The 22,454-nt window shown below is 31.3% G+C and overlaps 1 protein-coding gene across 2 annotated transcripts in view; it reads right to left on the reverse strand.

Moving 5' to 3' along the window:
- The window catches only part of LOC147079533 (uncharacterized), a 102,096-nt gene extending 81,080 nt beyond the window's left edge, over positions 1–21,016 (reverse strand). For both annotated transcript variants that reach the window (XM_085941828.1, XM_085941822.1), the window contains exon 1: positions 20,629–21,016. In XM_085941828.1, the coding sequence (XP_085797954.1) occupies positions 20,629–20,648 (20 nt within the window). In that variant the 5' untranslated portion in view covers positions 20,649–21,016. The remainder of the gene's footprint in view (positions 1–20,628) is intronic.
- Between the last annotated feature and the right edge of the window lie 1,438 nt (positions 21,017–22,454).

A 22,454-nucleotide genomic window follows, 5' to 3' on the forward strand; every position in this document is an offset into this window, starting at 1 on the left:
TGGTAATTAATCGAATAAACGATGTTATCTATAACTATAACACACGTTATCGAAACTCGTTACAGGTCACACAATTCGTAATGTTAGATGAAAGATTTTGTGTAATGTTAGTAAATTATTGGAAAATTTCTGACTAATGAAGGAAGTCAATTACAGGCTGAATGTATGTTGGTTAATAATGTATAAGATATAACAATATCAAGAATAGGTACACCTGTTGTATCATTGTCCGGTACGTAGATAGATGTTACGTTGGGATCCTAGCTGCTGTGCTACCGAGTCGCGTTTGGTGATAATATATTCGATTGTACGCTGTAATGCTGTTAATTGAAGATAAGTGGAGAGATTTTACCGTTGCGCACACATTTTCACTTGCTTTTTAGCATTCCAACGTTACATAACAATAATAATATATTCGAATAATGCGATATGACACTTTACTTTCAACTGTGTAATCATTCTTATATAAATCGCATAACTGAACTCTTCAATAAAGTTGATTGGATGCCTCTTATAATACATAACCACACGTATAATAAAATAACCACATCATTGGATATTTCTATCGTGTAAATGTATAAAATGAATAGGTACTCATATTAGTAGTCATAATATTTATATTGCTACATTTCAAAAGATGAATCAACACCATCTATGTTATTTTAAAATTTACATGCAAAATAATATTCTTAATTACGATGTAGGTACTCGTAGGATAAACTCTTTGTATATGGGTATTTGTATTTTTCTAGTTTGTTGATCCATTGAATCTGTACAGATATCAGTTACCTTAAGTAGATTAAAGGTAACAAAATAATAAAATGCATTACAATTTAATTAATACCTAATTAATTTTCATCAACCCTAATACTATAAAATTGATATTTCAGGTACAGAAATACATACCAATAGATTGCAATAAAAATCTACAATACAAATCACATTGAAACAATGCTTATATGCAGATAGCCAATAATGTGTGAAAAATAACTGACTCTATGGATATGCATTTCATACAATTTAAATATTGCATAAATTGGTGCAAACTACATAGTTCAAAAAAGAGATAATCGTTGGACAATTTAGTCATCAAATAATGTTATCCAAGAAGTAAAAAACATCTGATAGTAGGCCATACAGCATACAGCCCATTGTATCGACGAGATAGTTAAATCTTGCAGAAGTACAGGACCGAGAGGAACGGAATCAAAATGGACAATCCTTCATCCAGGCTGATGACGAAATATTGCATGTGCAAATCTAGTGTATTTTAACTATTATACTTTTTCATAATAATAAATGTAGATACTCGTTATATAACGTTTTTAATCTTTTTTAAATCATTAAATTACTTAGGCACTTGTTCGTTTATTCTGAGATTCGTTTTTGGTTATAAAATGACGTTGCTGGTTTAACTCTGTGAGAAAGTTTGCCGTTTTTTCAATTCTCACGCTACAAGGCCGGTCAGAGACAATAATTTTATTTTATTTACTGAAGTTTTTGTTCATTCGACGATCTTGATTGGGAGAATAATGCGCTGTAATAATTCACAGATTATTGTTGTATTTGTGTGATTTTTATTCGCTGGCAACTCTATTCTTGAATGGGCGTCCCCTTGCCAAGGTTTAATAATATCCCTAAAGTTTAATAATTATTGTTCTTAGAGTGCTTTGTTGTATCTACGTGTGTCTTATTATGATGATCATGCTCTGAAAACGCATTTAATTGGATTTTAAAGGCAACAATTAGTGTAGTAGATAGTTAATTTAGGACACATTAATTTTATTTGTAAAATAAGTATAGTAAAATGATATTATGAATGAAAATAATGTGTTGTATCACTTCATCTGAATGAAATACCTACATGTAGGTAAATAATGTATATACATATTGTAACAGCAGATGAGTTGAAAATTAACAAATAATCATCATCAAGTCAATCCTATCTAATTCTTCGCTACCACGTCCTTCATCCGAATTTGATAAATTGTAACACTACGTTTTAGACACAGTGGAAGTCGACTTTTAAAGATGTAATTCAGACACATGAATGCGCTACATACAAATTAATTCTACTATCAATTTCGTCATACAAACTTCCTTCGACTACTTAAGTAGGTATAGATATTTTTTGTTGTTCGAGATGAACAAAATTATTGATTTTCTCGATTTGACAGTCTTCAATGCGTATTGTCTTTGAGTCTACTGAGCAGTTTACCTATAGGTACGTTTGTCGTCAATACACTTAACTCTGAGTTAAACCTATTGTCCAGCTTGTATTTCAAAGCTCGTGCAGTTGAAGCTTGAAGTAAATTATTTATATAGACGCCGAATCATAAAATCAATAGGTATTTATTAGATAATTTAATCATAGGATTATATTAATTTAGGTGTTACGTACTACACAAATAAGTAAATAAAAAAGAATTATACTAAACAGGGTTTTTATCACTGAACAGATTAATAAATGGAATTCCGATAGGCTATACCCTAATACACTATATTTTGACGAATATTTTTGAATATGCGAGTGTCCTATGAAAATGAACCATATATTATAGACGTGCAATAGTGTGTGTTGCTACACCAATATTGAATGAGTGTCAGTGCATAAACCGAGAGCAGTCAGAACGAAGGAAAGCATATTCTTGACACGTGTTTGAGTGTATCCCATATTCTTCCACACTCGAGATCGGTTGCCTGTTACTCCACACCCTTTATGTATTTCAGTTCCCATTAATTCTGTGTGTCCTGATTTAAATGTAATACTATGTATTCTAAAATAGGTATATAATGATTATTTAATGTATTATTTAGTAGATACCACTGGTTACCCAGTAATCACATATGGGTGTGAAACATGGACCTTAAGTAAAAGAGAGATCCAGAAACTTAGAGTAGCACAACGTGGTATGGAGAGGTACATGTTGGGTATAACGCGAAAAGACAAAAAGAGGAATGAGAGGATAAGGGAACAGACAAGCGTCTGCGATGAGAGTTTGCAAAAAACCTCATATGGAAATGGGACACATAGCTCGAAGAAAGGACAATCGACAGGTTATGTCATCCAGTGGTACAAAACGTAAGCGAGGTAGACCTAGAGGCCGTTTCATCGATGAAATGATAAAGTTCTGCGGAAGTACGTGGCAACGCAACGCACAGGACCGATAGAAGTGGAATCAGCTCGGAGAGGCATTCATCCAGCAGTGGATAGATTCAGGCTGATGATGATGATGATGATGATGATGATGATGACTGGTTATTTATTTAGTAAGCAAACATTATTTCTGTAATAGAGACAATCCAAAATATTGACAAATCTTGTTGGAAAGACTCAACACATATCAAAGCGATTTGTCATAATTAACATATTGCTGATTGCACAAGCCTCATAGGCTAAGCCCGGCTGCATTTCTCTGCTGAGATTGCACATTTGATTACCATAACAAAGCAGGCATACGCCAACTAAACTTTCTATACTCCGACAAGAAAAAAAATACCTACACTTAAACAATGTGTCGAAAATGTCTCGTTACAATTATTTTTACTAGGCTCGATATTGAAATTTATTTAGCCTTAGAACAATTTCGCTATTATTGTTTGGTAAATGTACGCGTTTGACTACCTACTCACGCTATAAAATAATAACGTGATGAAATAATTTCGGTAGATCAAAAATATTACAATAAAACATAAAAAATAATATAATTACTATAAACAATCCTCAAATTTTGTTTGGAACAATCGTAAAAATATACAACTCGAATTAATTCATCTATTCCAAAGTATTCATTATGATTGTTAGGTATTATAAAATTCAATATTCGTATTGCATTGAGAGAAGTGTTTTTTTATCAATTTATATACTAATTACTAATTAGTCATGTATTCTTGATCATGTAGGTAGGTAGGTGTATAAGTGAAATAATTATAAAGTACCTACGTTCATAATAACATTTTTTTTTTAATTTACCCGTATTACCTAATAAACATTTAAATATCATTATACCTTTAATCTAGGTAAGTTTTCGCTTATGTAAAAATCGCTTATTGCAAAAACCTTTTACAGTAGATACCTACACAACGATGACATGTGAAGGTATAGGTAGGTGCTGTTAATTATTTTTATTATAAAACATACATAAGTAGGAGCATTATAATTGTATTATTCTGTATGTTTGTGCAATAAATTAGTAAACACCCGCATTTTTCCCCATCAAGGAAATGTGTTTGCTACAATCTCACTGATGCAGTAATGGCTGGGTGAAAATGTACCAACGATTCTGAAAAATTTCACTATTTCAAAATCAATTGTCTGCAAGATGTTTTGATACAACTGACGTCATCTTGTGATAAAATAAATAATTTCGATAATAAGTGAAAACACATTGTGAATGACAATGTATAGACGTACCAAACAAAGAGTAATTGGGTCCTGCAACTAAAATTCAGACTGGTATTATACGATAGAATATATACCTATCGACTTTTTTCGTGCATATGGAATATAATGATATCTTGCATGGTATATTGAATTTTAGATGCTATTTTGACTAGCTATAAAATGGTTGTTTGTTATGTGCAATGGGATCAGGTATTCAGTATACCTATATTATATACATCAGCATCCTTATAAATGATAACTAAAAATTAGACACTAGAGATAGATGAGTAAAGTGCAAAGCGCAACCTTTTGAGTAGATGCATTTTTTTTTAAATTTGAAACGCATGTGCTCGTTACAAATTCGTAGATTGTTAAATTATGACAAAATACATGCAATTCATTAGCCAACAAGAATAAGACATTTTTTAATGTGTTCTGAATGCAACCTACCCTCTCTCGGATAAAAATGTTACCTTCAAACTGACTAAGGTCAAAATAAGTATGAATTGATAACTACACTTACTTAATTATTTTCTACAGTTACTTGTCTTATACTTTATGTTTCTTACTCGAGCTGACATTTACGATTGTGCTATATGATGTGCGATATGATTGTGCATAATTATAATGGTGGTAGGTATTTTTTTAGTAACACGTTAAAAAAATCATAAGTGCTTCACATTTTTTGCTTGACCTTCATAATATCATCACCTCGATAATACAATATAGTTTGCGATCCACCCGGATACAAATTTCGGAGATCTTTCAGCAATGCCCCGCGAGAAAGTGCGTTTATTGCTCGGCTGGTCACAAAATATACGCAATCATATTTTTCATTATGAATGACCCAAGAAGTGTGACGGTGGACTTTTGCCACTCATTTTGAGCATATTTGCATATCTCATTCGTTATAATACCATTAATACTCCTACATTCAAGCCAACAATCATCACAGCTAGTTGGCAGAGTCGAGTTAGCAAAAGACTATATTAGGGTCCCCAAAATGTTGTACTTTGTACTTTTGAACATTAATGTTATTAATGTTTTTCTTTTCCTCTTTCATATTCCCATCACTTCTGAGTGACAATTATTAGCAGCATTAGGTACAATACTATTTCTGAATTTTCTATATATGAAGCGGCTAGTTTCAAAAGCTCCTAAAACGGTTTTTGAAAAATTTTGAGTTAGATATGTATTTAGATGGATGTTTTTGTTACCTATATGATGGCCAAAGATTGAACTTTAAAAAACGCAAAAAAACTGTCAATATGTATGATCAAAAATTACGGTAAAATTCAAAACCCGCTAAAATGGTTGGGTGTACTTTTCAAATACCCTTAAAATGGAAAGTCAAAATACTCTTTAGAATGCAACGAATTAAAAAATAAATACATAAAGTTCACAGCTTTAATAGATATGATTTTTTCTCATTTTTCTCAAAACTAAATAAAATCGTTTTTTCTCGTTTTTCTCAGAACTACCTAAAATCGTTTTAGGGGCTTTTGAAACTAGGCGCGTCATATGTAGATGATTATTTCTATCATATTATGTGTATGTATTGCGATAAACAGTGACAGCTTACCGCATACATTAAAGTTAGTTATAAAATGCTAACAAACCTACGGAGGTACTAACTAGGTGGGTCAAACTATTAAAGCAGATTAATATCATACACAAAAATTAGATTTGTAAGTTGTATACCAAACAGAAATATATAATTTGAATTTATGATATTTATATATGAATTATAATATTTTAAAGTATATTAGAGTAATGTCTATCATTGAGACCTTGAAATCTGTATGTGCCTGAGGCATCCTGCCGACAACTACCAACTACGTACACTATTAAATGAACACGTGTAATTTAGTAAATTCAAATTAAATTCTAATTTAAGTTGAACCGGATTAACCTAAATTTATTTAAAAAATAACATCCATTTTCATTGTTAACAAGTTGAAATGAGTTTTAGAAACCCAGAAATTCTACAGTCATGTTAAATGGATTATTTAAAAAAAATGATATAGCTTGTATGTATTTAGTGCAAAATGATTGTGAAGCTAGGACATGGAGATATGTACAAACTGTGACTATGTAGCAAAAAAAACTATGAAATATGACACCACGGGAAGTTAAAGCAATTTATGTTAAAGGACTTTAAGACAATGTTGAATATCAGGAATATTACCGAGGGCATGCTACATACATAAATGTGCACGTTGGATACTGTAATGAAGAAACAAAATCTCACAATTAGCATAAAAATCTTGATCTAACCTTGCGCCAGTAATCTGAAACTGTCATTATATACCAGCATCAGATATTCGATACCTGTGAAGCATTTAAAGATCGATTTTGTCGAATGAATCGAAACGCTTCATTAGTGACCCTGCGTAGACGATTTTTTTAAAATATGGAACTGGGTTTAGGTACTTACATTTATGTACGTGTTCATTATAATGAATTACTGGATGTAGGTATATATTTTGTGGGGCGTATTGGTAGTTTGTTGTTTTATTTCATTATCAGAAAGCCAAAATATAGCCTTATTAATATAATAAATTAATACCAGTGATTGATACCAGTGAGTAATGAAATTGATTTTAAACTAAAATTTGATTATTTTTTATAGGACTTGCCATGGTAAACCAGACAAACGTGTTCGTCAAATTACTAAGCTGATTCTGGGGCCTAGTGCTAGAAGTGCCTATGTCATATTTTGGCCATTTTGAGTTCAGTATGAGAAAGTATTAATATTTCTTCTTTCAATGCTATAAATGCCTATGTCAGCCAATGTAAAATGAATGAAATAAGAGCACGTTTATTAAAGTGTATGTAAAAATAATGTGTCAGCATATTTTAAACCAAGAAATGCCTATGTTAACATAGCGATTTAAATTTTGAGATTTCCTCATTTTCCAGTATTTTCAACAACAAAAAAAACTCTGCGATTATCCGCCTTGAGCTTATTAATTTATATTTTTTATAACCACTTTTTCATGATGTGTATTATAAAAGTTAATGATATTAATTTTTGATGAGAAATAAACAATCGCCTGTACTGAACAAATGATAATATATTTGCCATAGACACTTCTAGCATTAAGTCCCAGATAATATATTATTTATGAATATCTACTAATTCCACATCTTCCTGAATCTGCTTGTGTAGCTGAAAGTAGAGCTAAAATAATACGTACATATTATATATTATCAAAAACTACAAAAGAAGTCACTTCATATATTAAAATATTGAAAGTTGCAAAAAATACTAGCAAATCAATAGGTATTTCTAGATGAGAATACAGAGCCCTCACTTTATGACTTACGCCATCATAAACATTATATATAATTTATTATACACGTACCTACATGTTATTTTTTTAATATTACACTGAGTTTATATGGCTAACCATTTTATAATGGCAAGAATCAAACTTCTTTAAAAATAATTACAACATAAAAAGAACTTTTTATATACAACGTTTTTAAATTTTCTGTTGAATTATTATGCTCAAACTTGTACTTGATATGAAGTAAATAAAAAACAAACAAACAAATATAGAGTACTGAAATGTCATTTTGATTTCCATAGTAACGCACATATATATTAATAATTTAGTTGCTAGGACCCCAGACCCCTAGCAACCAATAATAGTGGATTGGATTACGGATTTCTTCCAAAATAACTTTTCATACGAAACAGAATTAACTGAAAATGATTTCAATTCTACTTAAAGATGGCTAAAAGTATTTAAAAAAAATGCATTGGCATCGTGTTCTGATATATTCTAAAAGTTTCAAATGTCTAGCTAGTCAGGAAGTTAGTTAAAAATCGATTGCAAAATTTGTACTGGACAAACAACCACCGGACAAACAAGAATACGAGCTAATAAAAACGTTGTAATAACAAAGAAGTTTGTTTCTCACTATAATACAAGTTTTCACGGTTGTATAAATTTACAGGGTATCAAGGTAGTAATGTATCGTTCAATCAAAATAAGATGTTTTACAACTCAATGGGAGTCGACTCGTGGACTCTGAAGGCAAGGGAACGGAAGGCAATTTGATGCCTTTGAGATGTGGTGTTGTGCGCCGAATGCTTCGTATTTCTTGGATGAAGCATAGGACGAACCAGTCAATCATCCAGAGACTGAATATAAAGAAACGGCTCTCTGTCGAGAAGAACTCTGCAGTTTTTTGGACATATTGTCAGGCGCGGACCGGACAACCTGGAGAGACTGGTAGTTTTGGGTGGCCGGGTTGGAGCGACCAAGTGAAAGAGCTGACTGGGGGGGGGGCACCATCCATTCTGCCCTGAGAGAAGCGGAAGATAAAGTCTTGGTCGCTCAAAGGATGGCGAAATTCAAACGTGGTCACGTTCCTCAGCCATGAGTGTACGACCAAGAAGAGCGTGTACGATAACATGCAGTCTTGTATATAATATAGTTTACTATGAAATCAATAAACATACTTACCGTCAATTTTTAAAAGTAAATAAAATCTTAACTACATATAATATTTTACAGCCTATTTTCATACCTAATACGGATTTTTTTTTAAATATTTATTGCTTTTATTCCATTAAGTTAAGACAGTTAAGTAGCAAACGAGTTTTTTTTTTGTCAAGAAACGATCGCTGACTTACTTATTATTGCTCCAGTTATTTGAGATTATTTTGTTTTCGCGGTTTTGGCCATTTCATAACACTTTGTCGGTTGCGGCGCGCGCAAGTTCGCGCAACAATAACGTTGGATAATGAACTATTACTACTTGCTTACCGAGCGGGCGTAACCCAATATAAAATAATTTTAGAATGACAATAATTGCTTTCTGCCTCTGTGGATATGGATTTTTTAATCGGTATTCAATCTAGAAAAATCTTTTGTTATTGTATTTATATTAATACCATGATTATTATTTATTATCAGTACATACATATAAGGCCGCGAGCACATGACAATCACTAGTCACTGGTCAGGTGTTCATTTCAGGAGGATTTAACGCAGAAATGTTGCACTTGCATTAATCTGCCAGGTGAAGTTATATACGGGGAAGGTCGACACGAAGTGCGTTATTCACATCCCCTAAAACTCTGTAGCTCCACTAAAGATCAAATGCTCAAAATATAGACAATGTGCTATATTTGCTTATCCACTTGCATAGCCACAGAACAGATTAATAAATAGAATTCCGATATGCCAATCAGCTAATCCATCAATACACTACATCGTCATCTTGTGACCTACAATGTGTGAGTGTCTTTCGATACCTACTTATCCTCACATTATAGACGTGCGATAGTGTTTGTTGCAACCTTCAAATACACCAATGTTGAATGAGCGTCAACGCATAAAGCGAGAGCAGTTTTCAGAATGAACGACAAGCGTATTCTTTACATGTGTTTAAGTTTATTCCATTTCTTCCACACTCGAGATCGATTGCCTGTTACTCGACATCCGACCGACCAGTTATTTCAGTTCCCATTATTTTTGAGTTCCCTATGCATAGCATACTCAATGTCAGGGTACGACCTGGATGCCGAAACTGGGATGAATAGATAATTTGAGGATGCTCGCTCAAATCGAATAGTATAGAATAGTGAATCGTCCAGAATTGAGAAAGCGTTTGATTGTAATACCAAAAATGATAATCACCTTGCCGCACGTGGCAGTTTTTCTACTAATAAAACTCTCATATGAAATGATAATTTCGTGGGTGACAATATTTTAATTATAATATCCATGTAAGTAAAAAAAAAACAAATATTTTATGAACGATCCACTTTGGTTCGATTCGAACACATGAGGAAGATGCGTTTCGCCTGCACAGAAAACTACGACGCTCGCGTGTACAATATAATATAATAAAATAAAATATTATAATATATTTATAGTTTGCGTATATGTATATTTATGTAGGTATGTGAATAATAATTAACATAATTAGAAAAAAAGATAACTTTTACTCTCACTCTCGCACCGTGGTGATATCAACTTTTTATTTTTGTGGTGTGAGTCATATAACTTGATTTTGGAAGCGAAAGTGTTAAAAACTTTTATTATTATGGATTCGTTTTTCACTTGGGTTTTAGTATAAACATATAATATATAATTCACATAATAAAATCACACTATATATAATATCTTCGTCAATTATTATTATGTAGGTGTAAAAATATTCATTAATACATTACATCGCCATCTTCAATTCTAAAACGATCACATTGTTATGAGCTATTACAGTGACGTCCCGTGGGGTAGGCAGATTGGGCGTCGCTTGGGGGCGGCAGTTACTCGAAGGGTAGCAAATCGAGGAAAATCATTATTTGGAATATATAGAAATAGCTACATAAACTTAGTAATAATGAAAATATCTTTCCATTAAAAAAAACAGCTCACTAGTTTTATCGGGTTTACGATATCTAGTTTGCTTTCGTTGCCCTTAAACGTCATTGGTGACCAGAAACCAGAGACCACACTTGCAGATTTTCGATTAGTCTGATATGTTGTTGGTAATGTATCCATCCATACAACACAATATTTCTTAGATATTATGCCGGGTCCACAATGGCAACATGTCGCCGGCAACCTCGCCAAATTTTACGATAAGTATGATAATTATCGTAAAATTTCTTAAGCAATTATGATAATTATCGTAAAATTTAATGAGGTTGCCGGCGACATGTTGCCAATGTGGACCCGGCATTAGACTCATGAAAGGGTGATAAAAATAATGTTTTTAAAAAAATGAGGCGGCATTTTGGCGCTGCCTAGGGGCGGCATTTTATCTAGGGACGTCACTGGCTATTAACATATGCGCACCTATGCCTGTTTCTAACGTATAATAGTATGTAGTATGTTAATTCGTTTAAAAATAATAATATTATAAAAATTTGCATGTATTTAGTCATTCGCTGCGGACTTTTTAATTAATATTTAATTACTACGTTTAAATAACATGCTAATTATACCTATTGAAATAAGAGGCTTTAATGGAAGAAAATATCGTCACTGTTCTGGCAGAAGACACTAATTCGAAAAAATGACATATTGAGTTAGTTATACCAAAATGTTCCTTATTTCAAACTTTATCGTCTGGAAACCTTAATAAATAAACAGTCTTTATTTTAAAGTCATCCTTTTTATGATTACTTAATAAACTCACATGATAGACCATTTTAAACATTTTAACAACTTCAAAGTCAAATTACTCAAAACTAGTATTCTCCAGTTAGTGTGTTCTGCCAGAACAGAGACGATAATATGATGATCATAATAGCACTCTGCAAAATCCGGGTTAAGATAATATTGTATTTCCCATGAAAAAATAGTGCAGGGTACTATATTATGACAAATTCTACATTCTTGAGTGGTTATTAAATATTTAGTGGTTAATGGGCAATGCCACAAGAGGATCTGAACAAAAGGTCAGGTAACAAGAATCTTTCGAAATATCTCGAAATTGTCACCTTGACTTTATGTAAGAAATAGATTGGCGCTATTTGGTTAACTACGCTGTCGAAACTCCGAATCGATTGCACCCACAAACTGTACGGTGATTCGAAACAAATACCAAATAAGTAAGAATGTACGCTGAGCTGCATACTTGGAGTGTTAGCTCTTGTGACGTGGGAATTCCTCAATGTTTCAAAACCCGTGGAAATAATAGTATGCAATGTGCACGATTATTTCGATTTAGACAAACGGCTTGTAACGATTGTAACTTACCACTCTGCGAAGGCGACTGATAACTTTGTTTGTATATTGTTGGGCGCCATATTAATTATTGTAATATCGAAGTACTAACACATATTTCATTAGTATGACGTTTGTGATTCATTGAAACGTGAACTAAATTAAATATGTTTCGTAAAAAAAATCACGTGTATTCAAGAAATTGAACAGAAAAAAATAAGTAAACTTGTCAATTATTAAGTATTTATTGCCTAAATTTTCCATAAATACGCTAAATATTGTATAAGTTTAATTAATACTTTGGACGCTGACGACGCACCTGGCGCGTAATGACCAGGCGGCCGATCGATGTAATTAACGTGCATTTTAAAGGTGGTAATTAAAAAATCATTATCTAGTCAGCAGCGAATGAATTAAAAAAAACATTATTGTTACCCTATAATAATATGACATCTAATGAAATTATCTCTTATTTTCATTATTTAAAAATATGTATTAATATGGTCAGGTTCTTCACGAGTCATTTTTATTTTGGGTCGAGACCATTTCCGCATGTCATAGGTTGTCGACCGCTGCTATGCAATGCCTATGTATAGGTATTATGAGCAGAAGACTATCTTGATAGATATGTTTAGTTGTTATTATTCATTTTGACATTTAAAAAACCTACACGGTGACGAAATGTTTAATGAATTAATAATGCACGTTTAAAACCCATCGGTGACTGCCCTTGCTTTCTTAAAAAAATTAGCATTATCATTATAAAACTGAAAAATATTCATTTGTGACACCAACTATCATAATATGACGTCAAAAATATGTCTACAGCGAAAGATTATTTTAGTTACATTATGTGTTTCCACACATTATATATATTTAACACAAAAGCTACTATTTCTAAATTTTTAACCTTTTTAACACGGTGTGTAAATTATTTTTTGAAATCTTTATCACATGACCGTTTTCTTTGCACTGAATAAAATAATATTGTTATGTAAAAATCTATCATGATATCTGTGATATTAAGTAAGTACATACTTATAATATTTTGACGATAAATAAAATATTAAATAATAGATTCCTCATGTCAGGGTCACCAGGCACCAATAACGAGGGCTGTGCGGCTGGTCAATGCACTCCCTAGAGATGTCGACATTTTTAGCGATCATTATGTATTTTTTTTTAATTCTATTTATTTCTTTTGCTATGAAATAATTTTTTGCTTTGTTTTTTTCTTTATTAAGTCGATTTTCCTATATTTTTTATTCTAAGTGTCATGTTGTGAACGTCTTGAATTAATAATTTGTTATGTGCGCAATGTGTCTTTTTTAAATAAATAAACAATAATGTGATGCTGTTAATTTCAAATTCGGAAACCTCCATATTCCAGTATTTTGAGTTAAATGTGATTTTTTTTAGTATTTCCTCCGTAGCAGTATCAACAAAAATTGTCTTTCGCCAAGAATTGACAGAAATCAAAGAAATTATATAAGTTAAATAATATAAAAATGGTTGATTAACTTCAGTATGATATTCTTTTGTGCTAAAATGGAGGTCGGAGCATACGAACCTCTATCAGCTATTTAATGAAAGTAGACGAACAAACAGACAGGTACGCAGTAAATACGGTAGAATTGATTTGAAGCTAACGGTGATTATAAAAATAGATATCTTTGAATATGAGACAGTGCGGAAATAAAAATATATTTTCTTACCAATTCGCACCTGTCGATTTGTAAATAAAATGTGCTGCATACCTCAGTGGCATAGTCAGAAAGTACGCAATTAAAGGTCAACCGGTTTGAAAATACCACACCATCATGAAATTAAAACATTTTGAGAAATGAAGAACGTTAAAATGCTCATGCCATATATTATTATTTTAATACATTTATTCAACAACGTGCGAAAATGTGAGTGGCTACTGGTTTTACATAAATTTACTATTGGCGCAGTTACGCGATTGTAAATAATTGAAGCATTGCAAAAAGCTCACGGACAATTAAAAAAGCTGTCATTTACATTTACACTACGATTATCGAGTATATTATATCATTCTATACACTAACCAAATTGATATTTTTTATTGTATAAATTGGTATTGGTATTTTATTTTTACAACACACAGTTTCCTAGTTCTAATTATTCAATCAGATGTAGTTTTGTGCGACTACTTTTTATTATCACAATCATTGTATACTGGGTTGGAATTTTTCATCTGAAATATTATGTACTTTTATAGCTCTCAATTAAATAATGTGATCGTTAAACGTTATGATAAAATTTTGCAAAATTCATATACCCAATAGATTTGAATAACTATGTCATTCAAAGTATCTTTACGCTATATAGTTGTAATAAATAAACACCTGGATTTTTTACTGATGCATTATATTGTTTTACAAAATAGTTTTTATGCACTGAAAGTCTTTCATAATGACGTTATTTCTACTAAACTTCATTATTAGATAAATAATTTGTATGCTATTTTGTAAAGTTAAATCTAAATATTTTAAAATTAGGTAGCGTTTCATTATTATGGTATGGATGTCCGTACTAGGGGTGCAAAAAATAGGTATTATATTTAATTTAAAATCAGGTACGCAATGGAAAGCCCACTTCCGGTTGGGGTGCCGAAATAGAGTATTCCGTTCGTAGTGATCAGGGAACTCAGAAATAATGGGAACTGAAATACCCAACGGGTAAGGCGATAGTAGGTAACCGTCTCGGGTAAGGAATAATCCGAGTTAAACTTACACACGTGTCAAGAATACGTTGTACTTGGAATACTGAAAACTGCTCTCGGTTTATGCATTTACGCTCATTTAATGTTGGTGTATTACACACACTATTGCACGTGCATAATGCGTGCTTCATTTTCGTAGGACACTCACACATTCAAAAACCCTGCTTCAACGTGCGGCGTATTGAATATAGCCTGTCGGTATTCTATTTATTATCTGTTCTGTGGTAGTGATGTATAATATTTCACAGGATTTTTCGTAATTTTACTATATTACAAGTATTTCTTTATGAAATTAAATTTTCATAATAAACTAAAAACGAAAATAATAATTGAAAAAGTTACTCACTACCATCGGAATGCGTTATTGTAGTATATAGTATGGCTCAGAACGCCGTTTGAAAGGATGTAATGAGTTGGGCATAAAGCGAAAGAAACGAATATTATATAAGTGAGTAGGGAGCTAATAAATCATAGTGGCGGACATAATTAATTCGTCAAGATCTAATGACATATTATCACCGCCAATCATATTAGAAATGGTAGGTTCCCATAAAATACTAAAATACCTAACACAGCAAAGACATGCTAAACGCTATCATGATGGTGGTAGTAATCAATTTTCAGTAACAAAGTATATTTCAGATATTGGAACCGTCTGTTATTTGTTCTCCCAGTGTGCAGGACAGGACTAACCATCTATTGGCAATTATAATTGGGAGAACAGTAAATGTGATGAAATAAATAAATTTAGATATCAATATAAAATTCTACTTGATAATATAAAATATATATAAAATTGTGTAAAAAAAAATATAAAATTGACGTTGTTTTAGAAATCCTTAAAATAAGGAGTCACTCAAAGTACATATACCTATAATTTTAGTTTTTATAATCGTGTATATATTTTGTTATATTATATCAGGGCTCGAAATGGACAGGATCGCACCGGACGCCGTTCCGGTTCGTGAAATCGGTAAAATTATCGCTCCGTCTCGTGGAAAAAATATGTTGATCGTCTGAGCTAGGCAATATAATAGAAAATCTAACACACTTATTTTAATAAAATACACATAAAATGTGATAACCATGTAAATAATATCTTCAGAAAAATGTTGAGCGCTCCTGTTCGTAAACTTTTCCATTTCGAGCGCTGTAATAAAAATATGGACGTACGAATCGTATTTTACTCAATTTATTAATTTATATACCTTCATATTATCATTTCTATAAAATTGAAAAATAATTATATTTGACAATAATGATTGATCTAAGTTTTGTATTATTTAATTTGACGTAGGTAGAAGATACAAAATTATTTATATCATTTAGAATTTCAATAAATTTGAATTTGAACCATTGAAGTAATAAATCTTATTATAAAAAAATGATTGGCAAGTATTGATTATTTATAGTGATGACCGTTGCCTTATTTCATTTCGTTAGCCATCGGTTCCGATGCGACTCGCGCGTCCGCGTCCCTGGAGACGATTTTAAAAAGCGAAAGTAATCTTACTTGTTTTGACCTTTAGCATTACTCTCGTTTCATATTGATGCATGTGTATGCGCAAACACTGCGTCGCCGGACGGACTGGGTGAAGGCTAAACTCGAAACGAGTTATTCAAAAAAGCTTCGATAGATTTCAATTTATCTGTCTACCCGTGTGGACGCGGCCTAATGACAAAAAATACCGCGTCGGCGGCTGGGAAAATATTTCGTCGCCTGTAGGTATTCGATACCCTTGATACAATTTAGGAGGGAACGGAAAATGTAAAACAATTCACGTCAAAAATACTTACTATAATTTCGGTATATCCACACTATATCTAATTTGGTGAGAAGTACTTAACTATAATTTCGTAATAGAGGAATATTTGTGCGATCTGAAGAAAAATATTCGAAAGGAGGTAAAAACTCCTCGACTTCTTTTTTGTGAGAAACAAATAAACCTACTTACTTACTTACATATTTTCAATCGAAGAAAATTTGTACCTACCTACTATAAGAGGATACATTGGTCACCTCCCACAACTAAAACTCATTAAATACTACAAGATAAAAAAAATAATAAGAATGCTTTTATGAATTATTTATTAAATTATAAGTGAATGGATAAATTACAATTAAAACTCTTTGAGCGGGTGTGAAGTCCGTTTATGATTTTTATCTTTTTCTGAGTATTTTATTTAAATTCTTTAAATATATAATGTCAATTAATTATAATTAATAATTCATTTAATTAAGAAAGTATCAAGACATACTTGGGACTTATTTTTACCATTATTTGTCGGCTCTCCTTGCCTCCACTGTGACCAGTGTTGACAAAGACACGCCAGACAGGGTACGAAAATAAGCTATTTGGCAGAAAAAAACGCTAGATTTTGTGAAAATAAAATTTCGATACTTTTTTTTTGCATATCGATAAAAATGCAAAAAAATCACACCACATTTTCCAAAAAACAATTTATTTATCTAACAACCTATGATAAGTAATAAAATAAGTAATACCAGTGAGTGGAATCCTCGATGATCGTCAATGCGAACCACACATTAAATTATAATAAATTAGGTATATGATACCATTATGTTTCTATAAAGCCTAGAATGCTCATATTGTTTCATTGTGTTGTTTTATTTCTCAAATACCGACCTAGCTTCATTAAATATCTGAATAAATAAACTAAATATCTAGCTTATTTTCAGCACAATATTTAAAGCTGTTGAAGGCATCAAAAACGCCATAAGCTAGATGCATTTTTGCAAGCTAGATGCTTACAGAAAAATCCTAGATCTGACAATAAAAACGCTAAGTTGGCAACGCTAATTGTGAGTATTTTAACCATGTCTAACTTAATTGATATTTTTAACTTCTTCCCATTAGTAAAATATGATTCAATAAAATTTACTATATGTTACTAATAGTAGATACCCATAATCGACAATATTACGGTATAACCGTCTTTGAATATTTCATGGTACTTGATAATTAAAATAGTATCTTGATTTAATATTAAAATGTAAAAAACGTAGTTGCAGTATTTTAGTTAATCAAACTGACATCGTTGGAGCTTTTCCGGGTCGCTTATGACAGATGTAGGTGTAGGATATATATCTGATGTATATGACATACGTGCCTACGTCAGTATAAATACGTGAATGGCAATCGAATAAGAAGGATACTATATTTAAAAATTTTAAAAAAATCTTTTCTAGTTGAATTTAAGTTTGGTCAAAATATGACATGTAAATTACTATCGTAATTGCTTAATATTATAGAGATAAGTAGGTATGTACAAGATTTTTTATAATAAAATGATAAAGTGATTTAGGTATATTATTAATCGATTTTTATCTCGGTTATTAGACCATTATGAAAACTTCGTGATGTAATAATATTGTGACAACCGAAACAACTATCGACAAATAACTAATCTCTGTAGAATACAACTTCTAAATAAACTTGTATAAAGTAAATTTAATACTGACTCAATTAATATATAAATATTTGCTAATATTAATACTATCGACCGAGGGTACTTGATGGAATTTGAATTTAAATTCTAATGGATTTCAGTTTTGTACTATTTCATTTGATTCGTTTTTAGCGACCCGGGTTTCGCCTTTCGTCATCTTCAGGCAATATGTGCATTTAAAAAAGGTAAATACACACTGACGAAACCCGGATCGCAATAAACGACTCAAATGGAATAGTACAAAGCTTAAATCCATTAGAATTTAAATATATCCTAGATTTTGATATTAATTTATGGTGTTATTACTATAAGGTGACGTAGGTAGATATAGATATTCTAAACAAAGTGCCAATATTTATCATTGTAAATTAAAACCGTTCTAAAAGAAAATACTTTTGAGGAACGCTAATTTATCATAGCACGTAGTGAAAAATAGTAAATAACTAAAATATTATAGATATTATATTTACGTACGTAACTAACTAATTGGTGTAATAATTGTACTTGATTATTATTTAGCAATAATTGTTGAAATACACCCACACAATATCGACATTGATATTGAAATTAAATTCTAATATAATATAATAAAATTATGATTGTGTATCACTGCCATGTGATAGATTTTTTTTAAACAAGTAAGATAAGTCTAAAGGTGAGGGATACATACCTATTTACTCTAAAATATATTGTAATCGATCATAATTTTATCAGATCTTCTCAATCTGTGGACCGCTGAAATTCTTATACTTAGATCAAATAAATTAGAAAAGAAAAAAAACAGAATAAGTTAATAAATCTAATATCTGTATTGAAGCTATATATAGGAGATTTAGTTTTTTTTTTTCATAAATTTGCTGGTATTGAAGTACACACTATTATTATAGTAATTTATATGTGAGAACTATTTTATCAAGCAAATTGATTGAAAAACGATGTTATTAGATATATATATATATATATATATAGATATATGTTAGGTTCTATTATAATGTTTCGTCCATTATGTAGGTATGCAACTGTAACATATTTGAATGATTTAGTAGGTTGATCGCATACCAATGAAATGGAAAAAATATTATTGTTAAATTGAATTATATGTTCTTACATACTACAATGAACAATATGACGAAATGATTGGCTGGTTCTGATAAAATTAGGTAAAGTAAGAACTCGTTCAGCAAGCCGTTGAAATATCACTTTCATGTTAAACAAGAATGTTCGCAGCAATTAGATGCAAGTAATAAAAACAGAAATAATATATTGGCGATTGAAAGTTTTTCCTAATTGCAACACACAATGGTCTTGAAAATATATTATAATTGCCGTGAGATATTTGCAATGAAAGTAAATATTTTGGTAATGGCTAAAAATTAAATCGCTTTCATATGTGTGTAGTTAAATCCTGAAATAAAATATTTCAAATCTGTTTAATGTATTCTATGTTTATTAGTGGATATCATGGATAGTACTAATAAAAATCCCTTGTTCATTCGTTATAAAACGTTATAAATGTATTATTAAATTGATTATTTATCTATTGCTATCATCTCGTGACTTGACTATCAGAAACTTTCAATATTTTATTTTCATAATAATACTGCGACAGCTTTTGAAACATTTTGTTATAAGTAACAAAAGTAAAATACCTTTTTAAATTATGTCAATCAGTTTCACCGTTACCTTGAGATTATTCATCAGGTATTAATTATTGAAACAATCACACCCAAAGTTGAGTTTTTCAATATTAGGCAAAACGATCGTTGTATGAACAATGAAGATTACAATAAAAAATATCCTTCAATCAATTTTTAATATAGACATCATTCGCATTCAAAATAACAATGAAACGTTGTATTTTTTTGTTAATAATATATTTTTGAACTACAATAAACAATGATGTGAATATGCAAAATATAAATATTAACTATGTCAGTGATGAATATATACCAATATAAAAAAAATTATATATATTACACAGATAAAATTTGATTATTACATATCGAAAGTTTTCACGAAATACGTTTTCATTTATTAGATATGTCGATACTGGAAATTTATACTGTTTAACGATAAGATTAAAAGAACGATATAATTAAATTAACATTTTGATTTGATTAAATTTAAATGTTTAAATTAACTACTTTATGGGGGTGTTAATTATTTAAGTACTATTAATTAAAAAAATTGATAGTTTATAATATTCAATTTATTGTGGTGTAACTAGTACTTTATAAATTTGAATTGATCATAAATAAATAGTGTTTAAAAATCCAGAATCGAGGTATTTTAATAGTATTAGGTAGGTATATAAAAAGTGAAAAACTTACAGAGCGATCCTTAGCAGCATGTTGAGGTTTAAAAACACTGTAAAGAGTTGAGAGAAGGAGGGTTAATCGAGGTCGTCGAATTTACTCTTTATATGGCACCTTACTCTTTCCGAGTCCTTTCTCTTTCAAAACAAAAATGAATATATCTTATTCCACTATAGCACAATCATAATAATTATTCAATAGCGAGTAAATACACAATATTGTTATCTAAAAAAAACTCCGCTAATCGATTTAGTGCGGTGCCTCCTGATTGTCAAGATTCGATTTAGTGCGGTGCCCTCTAATTATTGATATTTGAGATTCGATTAAGTGCTGGCAGCCGGCTGGATGGATCGCGGACCGCGGGTCACTTTCGATATAACCCAAAGCTGTCTGACTGTCGCTCGGTGGCCTCTCCTAACACCACCTTATATAGCGGATTCCCCACCAGCGCTGTGCCACGGCTATTGGCGGCGCCTCCGCAATTCTCTTGGGGGTATAATCAAAAGCAAAAGCGCTTCTGTCGTCGGTTCAACTCTGCCCAACTTTTGTCACCACATCGATTCCTATACCAACTGAACAAAATGGTTTGTGATACATATTTTCTACTACACTACTTATCTGCAAATTATTTGCTGGCATTCCATTTCTAAATTGTTTAATTATCACATTTTCGACATACATCAATAATACAATCAGTTATAAAACTTATGAGGATCTCCAGGATCTATTTGTGGTAAGTGAAGCAAGTTCAGGTTCGCATTAAATTGTGATAAAGTACACACGATAGATAATACTTTCGGGTAGCAAAACAATCGATATATACCTATAGTGTTTGATGCCCATAACATTAACTTTATATTGTGGCTAGTATGTACATGGATTTTGGAACATTTTATAATTTTGAAGAAATAAGACATATTCTAAACAAAAATGATGTATTTATTATAAGAAACACAATGTACTGTTTGTGTTGTGTAATCACATAATTTTATAATGATTAAGACCGGTTTCGTCCACTTACAAGGATACCGTTAACAGTTATTAATTACTCTATAAATATGTTTTCAAAAAATTGTTTTTTATCTATAATTAAAAGCTATAAAATATAATTATTAATCTCCCGAATTAGAGTTAAAACTAGCCATTTTAAAGTCCAGTATTGTAGAGAGACCAAAACTATACACAATATGTGTGATAAGCATGGCCCCCACAAAGGGGGGGCTGACGGGCTCTAGCCTGGGGGCCCGTCGTGGCAGGTCAACCCGATAAGTGAGATAAATACCCATCACAAATTTGCCCTAATGGAGAAAAAACTAGGCGCTATTTTATTTACAGTCTTAATATTTTAAAATGCCTAGTTGTGTGATGCAACTTTTGATTACTGTGTGTCGATATGCAACAACTCCATAATTCAAATGGATTTATTCAATACAAAAAAATCGCTAAATATAAAACGAATACCCTTAATTTTACCTGAAACAACGTTTAGAAAACGATTCTGTAAAAAGTCCCACTGCCATTAACCCTAGTTATGGGTAGGGGGGCCCGCTTCAAGATGTGGGGGCCATGGTGATAAGATACTTTAAAAAAAGTATGGTTTCCTTTACGACAATGTAGAAATGGTGTATACTTATATAATTATATTTCTTTTGGCATAGATTAATAAAATTATTGTCAAGATCATCATTATTTTTTCTACGGTTAGTCCTTGATAGAAGGTGATTATACTAATAAAAAGATAACGGAAAGTTTTTACTATTACTTCCGCAAGTTCCGCGTACTTTTTTTTATTCGTGCGGTTTCGCCTACCAAACAGAGATATCTACTGAAAATGCGTGCCT

This window comes from Rhyacophila brunnea, unplaced genomic scaffold, assembly GCF_057557595.1.
Source record: "Rhyacophila brunnea isolate RB1 unplaced genomic scaffold, BYU_Rbru_1.0 scaffold_1, whole genome shotgun sequence".
NCBI classification, from domain to species: Eukaryota; Metazoa; Arthropoda; class Insecta; order Trichoptera; family Rhyacophilidae; genus Rhyacophila; species Rhyacophila brunnea.